The following is a 13,057-nucleotide window of genomic DNA, read 5'->3' on the forward strand; positions in this document are numbered from 1 at the left end:
AAAATTAAAACAATTGAGTTATATACAACCTTTAGACTTGAGACCATGTTTTAAAGGTCAGTTTGTTTCATAAAGATGTGTGTTACTTTTTGAAGGTTATAAGATGAAAAGGGGAAGAATGGGAATGTGGACAAAGAGACAAAACCTAGGAGAGTAGTTACTAGGGTGAAACACATCTTAATATTGTGAACATATATTTGATAATGAGTTCAAAAAGCTTTTAGATTAAACTGTGTTTGAACAGTTTTTCTATGAACAGCATAATGTTGAAAACTGAGATATAACTGTTGAAAAATAAAATAACCAACGCGTGTTCCATCCGTAAATAAATCTATGAACAGCTAATTCTAGGCATAATGTTGAAAAATGAGATAAAACTGTTGAAAAATAAAATAACCACCGCTGCGGTGAGCGTGGATCGAACACGCGACCTTCAGATCTTCAGTCTGACGCTCTCCCAACTGAGCTATCCCCGCAGATGCATTTTGAGTGCCTTCGATATTCTACTGTACCTATTAATCCCACATTCGCAGCCGGGAAATCTTCTTTATGCAGTCCCCAAGAAACATCAACACAGCTTTTTTACTCTAACTATCATGGAATAGTTTAAAGATAGCTTAATAAATGTCAACAAACCCGGGCAACCTTAATCTTATCAGTAAAATTATATAATTTCCAGAACTGAAAGTATAGAACTCTGATTAAGTGATACCAGTTTTCCTACAAATAGTGAAGCAGATTTTTCTAAAGTTCAATATTCTTGAATCTTTAGTATTTAAATACAATATATTTTTCAATTACTTAGTTCTTTCATATAACTTACATAATCACATTACAAATAGATTTTGTTCTTAAAAAATTGACTATTTGATTTTTTACATAACTTTTGAAGTTATCTAATAAATATTTTAATCTATAATTTAACAATCATTTTTCAATAGAAATATCTCCCTTTGGGGACTATTTTAAACTGCAGCGGTTGGAGGGCACTGCAGACTAGGGATTTCAGCTCTTTTCATGCCGGTTAATATGGCCTTTTCATTATCTTTATTTCCAACCTAATTTACATTGACCTCGAGTCTAGTGGTTGGGAATACCCTTTCTTTTACACCTGATTACGCTAATCACATGCACATGAGTTCAACTAACTTTTTCCACCTCAACTCAATTTCTTATGGAGACTTATTTACATTTTCTTTCAGAAGAAATTTCAACTGTGTTGAGCAGATGTTTTTGGAGGAGAGAATGAAAAACGAAGTGTGTCACAGAAGTCTTTATTGTAATAAAGCCAGAGTGTTTCATTGGCATGGATAAATGCACACAATGCCAGTAAGCATAACAATACAAGTTTAAATAACCCATAAACTATAGTCCCAAACAAATTGTTGAAACGTACTAACTAGAGCTTTTTAAATATCTGCAAACTTTTTTTTCAACAAAGAATGATTAAGCAATCTACTCCATAGCCAAACGCTAAGCATTGCGTCAATCAAGTCCAACACAAAATAAGTTAACTCTTTTGGTATTAATAGGCCGTATAAAATGTACACAAAAGTGTATATATTAAGTGGACGCCAAAATCCTTACACAGGTACAAAAAAGTGATGGGCGCTGTCCGTCTCCCTCCCTTGAAAAACATTGCATAATAGCAATCAGCAGAACAAAAAGTAATTTTTACAGCTCAAGCAAAAAGACTTGTAAAACAGAAATCTCCATCTATTGAAACAACAGAGCGAGTGAAAAATCATTTCAGTAGATGAATCGAGAACATAAAAAATAGAATCCCGCAGCCAGTGAGAAAAGAGGAATGAAGAAGGGGTTTCATGATCTGTAGATCCGGATTACAGAAAAAGTTTCCTTGATAGAGTCTTGGCAAACGCTGAGCACTCTACAGGCCTCCAAATCAGCGAGGCTCACATACTGTTGCTTCGCTGTAGACCAGGCGTGAAAAGTGTTATTTGTGTGAATCCAGACGTATGGCTCGCAGCTTCCATCGTAATAGAAGGTGCTGTGCCCCTCCGCGGGAGAATACTTGTTGCAGATGTTACTGCAGCTCAGTGTTTTGGTGCGGCCAGGATTGAGTCTGTATGACTTCCTCAGAATGGCTCCCACACGAATCTGGAGATACAGGGGTTTCTCCGTCAGGTTTCGAACCTTGGTCTTTCGGCCACCAAATCCATCGAAACCCAACAAAGAAGACAATAAAAGACACATGATTCTCCGCCCTGTTTCTTGTTGTGCAGGTCTGAAAAACGTTTTATAAGAAACAAGAGAAGGGGAAGGAGGGAAATGTGGGTCGAAGAAGAGTTGGCGTGATGAAGAAGGGAGTAAAGGCGCGTTGCCAAATGGAGCATGGCTGTCTTTGATGTTATCGAGGTAGATGTTTAAAGCGATGGTCTGACTCAAGTCTTTCCCTGCCATGCTGTGGAAGACTGTTTTCGAAGCTTCCAAGAAAGGTACCAATACAAATGGCATTTCAAGTCGTTATTAAGACAGAGGTACCAATATTTAATGTCTTACCTAAGTAATGGACCTTTGTGTTTATTATCTGTCATAAATTTGTTTGATCAGTAATAAAGGTTTGGTTTTATATTAAGAGAGAAAATATTAGAAAAAAGGAAATGCTACCTTGCAGCATCTTGATTCAAAAAAAATTCTATTAATCGATCAATCTAAGTCCATCAAATACAAGGATAACATTGCTGAGGACCTATACAAAAACAAATTACAAAAATATTCTACACTAACTAGATACCTCACATGCTCATTTGAATCAGCATGTTGCTTGTCTTGGGGTGAAATTAGAGAATTTATCTACAACGCCCTAGGCACCACCAACACCTACAGAGGCAACACCAAGACCTGGAAACAAAGAGACATGCACACCAGAGATCATGCAGTCTTCCTCCATTCCCACCACAGTGGTCATGCCAACACCACCATGACACTTAACAAGATACTAACACCAAACCAGAGGACGACCACTCTTAAAAAGAGGTGCATTTGACTTCTTAGGGGTTATTTCCCTCCTTAAACCTGACTTCACCAAGCTACCAACACGAGACTTGACACGGGCATCTAAACAACCTAACATCTTACACCAACCCCAACGAGAAACAAGCAAATGAACTTTAGCAAGATCAACAGATGACTAGTCAAGGAGGGGCTATAATTCTCTCAGCGCATCTCCATTGAGACGTTAGGGGTCATCGAACATGTGAAGCCTTCCTAGCTTAACCCTGTTGAAAATATCTTCTACACCTCCAGCGCATTTGAGTTCCATTCAATCCCTAATTACTCGTCAAAACTCTTCTTTCAACCCGACCACCATCAGCCCAAGCACCAAAAATAGAGAGGAAATATCCAGATTTGAGCGGGGATGCCAATTGTGCTCCAAATACTCCTCACCAATAACCAGAAACATTGCATTGTAGAAATCCTCTGCATCCAACTTGAAAACATTGCAGAGTCGTTTGACATAGATTGACCGGATGAAAGAGGGGAGTTGTCCATCAATTTGCAATGAAAAGTTCGCCTCCATGGAACTAAGCCAAATCTTTGCAAAGCGCTTCAATGGAATACTTTTTTCGATGGACAACCAAATGAAACAATGGCCTCAAATTTTAAGGACCACAATGAAGCTACCTCTCGAAGGCCTGAATTCCTACAAACCATCATAAATGCCCTACAAGCCAATACCACCTCACACATGCCATTTTGCACTGAACTCCATCCCCCAATTACTACAATAATTACTAAGATAAAAAAATATTTCTATCACACGTCCAAATCCGAAGGTGGGATATTACTAAAATCTTCTATGACTTCAAAATTTTCATTCAAAGATCCTGCCATCCCCCACATTAGAAAGTTTATTAGCTAGGGAGTTAGCCTCTCTCGACACATGGATAATTTGAAATTCATCCACTTCATTGAGCAAGGTTCATATCAGTTTAATGTATTTGTCAACATACCATGTCTCCAAGTTCCTTTTGGTAATGTCATTGACTGCAATCTGAGAGCCCCCCTCGTGATGCAATTTCTTGGTACCCAATTTCACCCCGAGCAAAACTACTTCAACAACAAGACACTCAGCTTGATTATTTGTTCTATCTATCACCCTCTTTGCACAAAATACTTCCATCATCTTACCTAGTAGCTACATCAACTCCTGAGGAGCCCAAGTTTCCCTTTACATCATCTATTGAGGAGCCCAAGTTTCCCTTAGAAGCCCCATTAAAATTATTGTGTGTCCATCTAGTCTCATGTTAGGTTTACTTTACACAAGGTGACATACTAGGAAGAGAATTAACTCTCAAGGGCCCATTAGCGGGCCTATATTTGATCACGAGAATTTTTTTCTTAATAGTGGTGTCTCTGTGATTGAAGGGGATCTTGTTCTGGTTAACTCGAGAAGTTTCATTAGATAATACCTCATAAACGAATTTTTCCATCCTTAAAAGAAATCAAAGAAGATCCTCTACCTTGTCCTGAAAGAGACACCTATTCCGCTCCTTCCATAATTCCCATAGGAAGATGGAAGACGCAATGGTCCAAATGGAGGCAGAGCAAGAGGACTTTGGCAGAGATGGCCAGGCCTCCAACCACTCTTTGAGGTCTGGTGGCATTGGCCTAAACCAACCAAGGCACTTAAAATCAAATCCCACGTATTATGATAAAATTCACACTTCAAAAATAGGTGATCTAAACTCTCTTATGTATTATTGCAAATACAACACCTGAAAGGACACAAGAAGCCCAATCTCATCAAACAATCACTAGTTAATATACGGACATGCCAACCCAACCATGTGAAGGAATCAGCCTTAAGGAGACACATGGATTGCCAGCATATCTTCTTTTACCACTCTCTGAGCAATAAAAGTTTTCTAATAGAGCGTACCCAATTTTGACTAAGTGTTAGCCACTCTTCAAACTAGACCATATCAAAACACCCTAATCACTATATCCCACAATTGTCCTTTCTCTGAAGATTTATCTCAACAATTCTTGGACAATAGGGATAGATCCAAGGTAGATGGATCTTTCCATTCCAAAGGACTGCCAAGAGAAAAATAATGTTGATTGAGGAAGTTAACCACCTTATCATCCCATGCTTTGTTGGTAGCCAAGATAATGTTCTACAAAATGTCTTCTTCATCCAATGGTTTCTTACATGTTGATCTCAAAATGGTTTTGACTAGTGAGTGTCTATATACTTAAGTCATTTACTTAGTTCATGTCAAATAAGTAACATATGTCGAGGACAACATGTAAGTTAGTACATGTCAAGTAAATAGTGAGTGCAAAGTTACTCAAGTGCCAAGCAGACAATGTATGCCAAATGATTTAGGAGCCGAGCAAGCATTGCATGCCAAGTCATGTAGATGTTGAGTGACAGTATTGAAGTCAGTATGTGCCAAGCACCAGGGACTTCAGTTGCTAAGTAACACAGTTTTGTCATAGTTGCTTGTATTGGCACAAACTACTATGTAAACCATTTTTGAGCTGAATTAAAGATTGAATTATGATAATTTGGTGATAAGGACGAATCTTAACTTGGAATCCCTATGCATTACATGCACCCAATTAGGTAAAGAGAAGGTTTAAGCAACAATATGGATGAATCACGATCGTTGATTCATACCTAACCCTAAGTCACCTAGTTCTTCTTAAGGAAGACAAACCCTAAACTTTCTATGAGCATGGAAGGGAATGAATGAATGACCAAGGAGAGTTTTGCATGCACAAACCAGGACATTCATGGTGACCAAGGTATCATGATCTAAATTTTATTGTAGAATCAGTTAAAGGAGAAAAAAGGAAGGAAACAATGAACAACAGAGAGACATCTGATCAAGAAGGATCAAGTACACAGAAAGATAGAGGTGATCTGTCATCAAGCATAAGAGTGCTAATCGCAAGATCAATGCTGAGACATTCTAACAGGTGAATCCTTTAAATCTCTTAACAAAGTAGTTCTAAGAGGTTGTATTGAAATCCTCTAACAAGGTGCTTACTTAATTATGAGTTGAAGTCCTTTAACAAGGCACACTTCTAATAGGGTGTTGAAATCCTTTAACAGGGTAAGACCTAACAGTCTTTGTAAGCCTTTAACAGGGTAGACCTTTCACAGGGTAGATCATGTTTCATGGTGAAACATTGTAACCTTTATTGGATACACTTTATTACTGCAGTAGTGAAGATTTGTGGGTGTCATCCCCAACCCAATTTTACCTTCTCATTGGAGGGTTTCTGGGTAATCATATCTTTTGTCATATATGTGTGAATACTTACTTACTTACATGCTTAGATGTATATTTTTTACATGGTATTTCAATTTACTTGTTATGGATGTGTGGTGAATATTTTATGGGTTAAAGTTTAGAGCACTGATTCACATGAAATGTCTCAATTAGGGTTTACAATTACTACCAATCTTTTTTTTAATCTTTTTTTTTTTGTCTATAGTTCAAAAAGATGGAAACTATATGACAAATTTTAAAAATTAGTAATTTTTCATATAATAATTTTAAAAAAATTGATTTGATTTACTTTTTTATTCAACTATTCAATTTTGTAATTAATTAATTATGAAAGTACAATTTAATTTCACTAATCATATAAAAACTATTTTGCCAAGAATAATATTTCTATAGAGTGAAATGTTAAAAAAATTAGAATTGAAGAAATTAGATAAAATTAATATTGAAATATAAAATGAGTAAGAAACTTTATTTAAATTTAATTAATTAATTACGAAAGTCAATTTAATTTCACTAACCATATAAAAATTATTTTGCCAAGAATAATATTCCCGCTGATAATAAAGTGAAGTTTCTATAGAGTGAAATTTTATATGTAAGACATTGCTACAAGTTTATATAACTGGTATACTAATAGCCAACACTATTAAAGTAGTACAAATTTTATTTAATGCAATTGTCTGCTCTTAAACTCTTCCTAGAAAAAGAAATAAGAAACATACATATAATCTATTTGAATAATTAATCTTTTACACTATTCAATTTTGAATTATTAATAAAACAAGACTCAATAAAGTTTCCTATAAATATATGAGTTCAATTTTTTTAAACAATTCTAAAATTTCTAAATTATCTATTTTTTATTATTAAAACAGTCTTAGTATATCTCAAGATTGGTCAATGTAGATTATTTCATAAAATTTAAGAACCACACTCTATGATATTCTCAAAAATGATTATTTATTGAAAAAATGGACGTTACAAAGTTGTTGTAGCAATACAAATGATAATGGAATACCAAATAGAGAAAAATGGTCCCTAAAATATAGAGATTGGTCTATATAGATTTTTTTGATAAAATTAAAGAACCACACTCCATGATCTATGATAGAAAAATATAATTCAGTAATCCTTGTGCTTTTAGTCTTTTAAGCTTTTTGGTTTCACTGCTACATTTTAATCTCTCTAATTAAAACATCCCACATCAATCTTATATACTATAAAAAAATTCATAACTTTATTAAAATAAAAATTCTATATATATATATATAAATCACATATTTAACAACAAGAATCTAACTACATAATTTAAACTTCAATAATAAATTCCTTGACAATTACAAACATCCCACATCAATCTTATAGACTATAAAAAATTCATAACATTATTAAAATAAAAATTCTATATATATAAATCACATACTTAACAACAATAATCTAACTACATAATTTAAACTTCAATAATAAATTACTTGACAATTACTTTAAATTGGTTTATAAATTTTAATGAAATAGGAGTGAATACACACACTGCAAGGTATAAATGCCTTTTGGACTTGACTTAGGCTTTTTAACATTAATTTTAATGAGAGGATCTTACTTTTTTCCAAAGCATTTTATTTTTGACCTTTGCGTAGAAATTAGAGTTTGATTTTTAATAATGTGTTAATTAGTTGTCCCGGGTTTAATCATTGGGATTCCACATGCCAAATAAGTTTTTTGCATCTTGTGTTTGTATAGCGTACGGGAGAGATGGCAGCGTGCATGTTGGAAGAGCCGTCAAAAGAGTGGAAAGACTGACAGAAATGCAAACGACACAATGTAAATAAGTTGCACCGTAGTTGAGGACCATACCCAGCCAGTTGAAATAACTCCAGTTGAAATAACTGGCTGGGTAGCCATTGCCTTATTTGTTTGTCAGACTCGTCTTTGGGCTCCAAAAACACTAACCAAGGCAAATAAATAATACACGCATCAATATCAGTCCTCTTTGTACTTTTAGGGTTCAACCCATATTCTAAGCTATGTCCATTAATGTTTTGTGACTACCAATCTTAGTCGGCAGAGCATAAATAGGCGTGCAACAGTTCTTGGCTAGAGACAAATCTGCGCGGCAAAATGATTGTCGGCAGCTTCACCATTAATAAAGACATTTGGGGGGATTTGGCCGTGTTTGCAGTTTTCGAAGTTCAACAGCGTCAGATTGACTGGAAGCCTTGCCCACAGTGCGTCTTCTTGTGGAAAGTATATTATTTTTGCCAAATAGCATGATATACTTAAATTAATTTAAATTTTTATAAATATTTATATTATTTTTATATCTAAAAATGTGTTTTAAAAAAAACCATACCAACAATATGGGAAGCAAAAATTTCATAATTTTATTATATAAAATGAATTTAAAGAATACTAATTAATAATTTTTTAACATATTAAAAATTAATAATTGAAGAGATTTTATAATTTGTGTGTTAGGTAACATATTTTTAATTACAGACTACAACATAATGGTAAATTGTGAGCCTCTTAAATAAAAAAATAAAAGAGGTTTTGGGTTTGAATCTATTTGCTCTTAATAAATAATAATAAATAAGCACAACACATAATAATTAATTGAAGAGCTCTTGTTTTGTTTAGTTGTATAATTTGTCAGAAATGTCTCATAAAGACTTGATTGGCAATAACAACCCAGAGTGGAATAAATAATAATAAATAAGCACAACACATAATAATTAATTGAAGAGCTCTTGTTTTGTTTAGTTGTATAATTTGTCAGAAATGTCTCATAAAGACTTGATTGGCAAGTTCAAGTTTAAATATTTGTTGAAAATAATTTTCAAAGGAAGATATTTTTGTTAACAATCTTCTATTTAATAAAGGTCTATTCAGAAAGGAAGACTCTCAATATCATTTAAACATACAAATTATATTCATTAAATTTCTAAATATATACTTACTAAAGATTTTTAATCTTTTCCATAAAATCATAGAAAGAAAAATATTATGTCCATGAAGAATAAAGGTTATATAAAAAGAATAAGCATACAATTTTTTAAGTTATCCAAAATTGAAAACATTGTTTCAATTTTTATAAATTACTTTTTAATATAATCCTCAAACCTCATGATTTTGGTTCTCTCTTCTCTCTTAATCTTTTTCCAAATTTAATAATCTATTTCTAAGGAAAAAACTAAAATAAAGTTTAATTTACCATGTTGACAAATGATAGATTACAATATGTCTATTATTTACTTGGGGTGCCAATGAATCAATAAGATGATTTTGAGAACTAAAAGATAAAATAAAAATCTAACAAAAAGGTAATTGTTGTAAGTTATAGTTTAATTAGGTAGAATAGTAAAGTTAAAATTTGATAATATTTAATGAAGTGGAAAGTAAAGTAGAGTAGTATTAATTAAACTGTTAAGTTAATTTATAAATTTAATTAAGCAAGTAATAAAGTTAATAGTCTAATTTTTTAATTTATAAAGACAAAAATCATCATTCTATTTTAAATATCTACACATTTAAAAGATAATATTTTTAAATTAAAATTAATATATAATTAATCATATTAATGTCATCCTACTATTATAACTAACTAAAATATATCTTAAAATATTAATATTTTATTTAAACTAAAAACTATTCTATAAAATATTACTTAGTAAAAATATAATAATATAATAATGAGGATAACAAGTTAAAATGTAGAAAATTTGACTTTCATATTCATAAAATATTTGTATAATTTCTTAACAAGAAAAATATATGAATATAATAAAATATTATTAAGTATTATAAAATTTAATATGATGAAGTATTATAGTTTTAAAATTATTTACAATATAATTGTTATTTTGTTTGTAAATTAAATATTTTATAGAGAAATAAGATGACGAACTAAAAATATTTTAAAAATAAAAATCAATATTTGTTAAATCTTATGTATTTAGTTTTAACATCTAAATCTAGAAGTTACATACCTTCAATCTATTTACTTAAGTCTTCAACAAGTAAAAATTATTCTTTTAATTTTAAATTATAATATTTAAAATACAATTAAGTACAATTTAAATATATGTTTATTTCACATTTTCTTGGGACTAGTGAACAAAATATTTTTTTAAATGTAACTATAATTTGTTTTAAGAGTTTAAAACTGTTTATTTTATAAGTTAATATTAATATTTGTTTTGTAATGTGCATTCTAGAAATCTTTCCTGAAAACTAGAAATAGACTCTACAAAAAGGGGTCCTATAACACTAAATAAATTCAACCAATCATGCTTGACATAAATATTTTTATAATATATAAATTACACAAATAAATATAGAAACTATAGAAATATGTCATTTAGAAAAATAATAGTTTGTGATTGGTGGAAACTAATTCGGTTTTGAGTGAAAGTGAATACAATAGTATATTTCCTAAGGCGAATACAATAAGATAAATCTATTATCTTATTATCCTTCATCCCAAATAACTAATTTAAATCATCTTGATGGGGACACTTTTGCTCACATGGGGACACTTTTGCTCACAAGGGCCCCATGTTATCCTTGTGTTAACATAGTGTTGGTTAACAGTTTGTTCTCCTATTAGATTTTATAACCTGACTCTTTGATACCCAATGTTTTGGAGAGACAAAAGGATATTTACCAACAAATGGGTTTGTGTATGTATTCTATCATTGCCCTCTAAATTATTAGGTATAGCTCCCTATGATTTGCAATGATATGCAATGAATATGTTTATATGAGATCAGAAGTTTTGATATAATAAGCTCTTAACCCTGCGAGTAATAAAGGATAACCAAATTGTTTGTAGGTGCAAATTAAACAATTTAGGAAAGATGGATTTGAATAACCTATCACACTTAATGGAATGATTGTAGTAGACTATCTTGATATAATTTCTAACCCTTACTTCTATTCTAAATACAGAAGAGGAATGGAGGAAATATGCATATGAGGACAAATGGAATTACTTTCACTATTAGTCTTGAATGAAATGAAATCCAACCAATAACTAATAGATTCATACACATTTATCTTTCATTTCCCAATGAAACTGTCCAACATGTTATGAAACCAACAAGAGAAGAAACATAACCATATATGAAGAAAGTAAATGGAATCACTATACTGCAAACATCAAAGTGAAATGGAATTCATCTAATTATTCATAAAATCATACGTGATTGTCTTTCAAATCTTAATGCAAAACTACTCTATGCATGAGCAACAAAACATGACAAGCAAATAGGGTAAATGGAATTACAAACCAATTCACCATCAAGTTTGCCAACCTTTGCATTGTTAGACGAGATTACATTTATAATTTTTGTCATCTCTTGGTTTAGTAGAGCAATAGTCGTAAAATAGAAAAGAGAATAAAATATGAAAATCCAATGATATGAATACGTGTCATCTTTTCCATCAATGATTATGAATCTCTGGTACTTCTAAAATCACACGATGACTATTTAGCTTCATGCAATCTCAGAAATCCTGTAGAAAATTGTTGTTTTCTTCATATTCCATTGTCTTGCACCAAGTTTGTATAATTCATATTCCAACAGTCACTGCAGTTTTAAATTTTGACCATCGATCTTAAACTAACAATCACGATTAGAACCCAACCATTTCCCTTTATGACTTTCTCTATGGGTCCACCTAGGTACAAGTGTCAAGTCATTGTTACGTTGCTATAATTTTTTTCCTTGCAACTTTTTGTAGCGACATAGTGATGAGCGTTGATCTCCTTTTGATCTAACAGTAGTGATAAAAGACATTTAACCCTTTGTTTAGTTTTCTTCGTGGGTCCACTTTCTAGCTATGCACATCATGGAAGACAAGTGGCACCATTCCATTACTTTGAGTGTAATGCCCCATGCGGAGATCCTTGGAAGAAGGATTCAATTCAAGCCAAGATATACAAATTTTTACAAGTATGAAGGCACATGACAACATCATATAGGGATCACAAATATTGCAACAGAAGACTTCACTAACAATCCGAGCAACCAACGAATCTCCAGACACCACTACCAAACATAAAGGACAAACCACGGAAGGATGCAAACAAATAAAAATCCAATAACATACCAAATTTGAAATGCAATCCCAAGGTATTCGAGAACACCATAAAGGGTATCCAAAACACCTTAGAAAAACTTCCAAACAAATCAAAAAGTGCCCGTTGTCCACCCGGACAAGTTTTTCCAAAACCCAGGTGATACTTTAAATCAACACAGTACGATACTTTCCAGTATTGTTTGATCCTTCTAAAGAAGGTGTGCGATACAATTAGGGTTTGGGCGACACTTCTCAAGAAGGCATGCAATACTTTACCAGTATCGTATGACCTTTCTCCAAGAGGCATGCGATACAATAGAGTGTCGCATGATAGAGTTTACAAGGGCATGTGATGCTTTCCAGTATCACATGATTCTTCTCCTTTGGACGTGCAATACTTTAAAGTATTGCCCATGCTAATGCATGGTTGCCCAAAGAAAGAAATAATTACTCTAAGGACCAAAACAAGGAATGAAACAAGAAACCAAACCTCCACACCAGGGAATCAAATCCATGTAGATTGAGGAACGAACACTCGAGTGCATAAACAACAAGATGCCATGGACAAGAAAGAGAAACATCTATCCATCTAAAACCATAGCAATAAAAAGGTTGTACTGAAAGCAACATCGTAGTGTACAGAAATAACAAACTAAGTACACGGTTCCTCCCAACCATAATAAAATCATAAGGCCATCATGGACCCTAGC

At 32.6% G+C, this 13,057-nt stretch overlaps 1 protein-coding gene and 1 non-coding gene across 2 annotated transcripts; both read right to left on the reverse strand.

Moving 5' to 3' along the window:
- Nucleotides 1–403: 403 nt before the first annotated feature.
- Nucleotides 404–476, reverse strand: TRNAF-GAA (transfer RNA phenylalanine (anticodon GAA)). Its single transcript has one exon. It is a non-coding gene; the product is annotated as a tRNA-Phe (tRNA).
- Nucleotides 477–1,506: 1,030 nt separating this feature from the next.
- Nucleotides 1,507–2,456, reverse strand: LOC149539335 (uncharacterized). Its single transcript, XM_089799185.1, has one exon. The coding sequence runs from the start codon at nucleotides 2,419–2,421 to the stop codon at nucleotides 1,822–1,824; it is 600 nt and encodes a 199-aa protein (XP_089655311.1). The 5' UTR covers nucleotides 2,422–2,456; the 3' UTR covers nucleotides 1,507–1,821.
- Between the last annotated feature and the right edge of the window lie 10,601 nt (nucleotides 2,457–13,057).

The sequence above is a fragment of the Cupressus sempervirens genome, chromosome 9, assembly GCF_028749045.1.
Source record: "Cupressus sempervirens isolate cs-2001-9-10 chromosome 9, ASM2874904v1, whole genome shotgun sequence".
NCBI classification, from domain to species: Eukaryota; Viridiplantae; Streptophyta; class Pinopsida; order Cupressales; family Cupressaceae; genus Cupressus; species Cupressus sempervirens.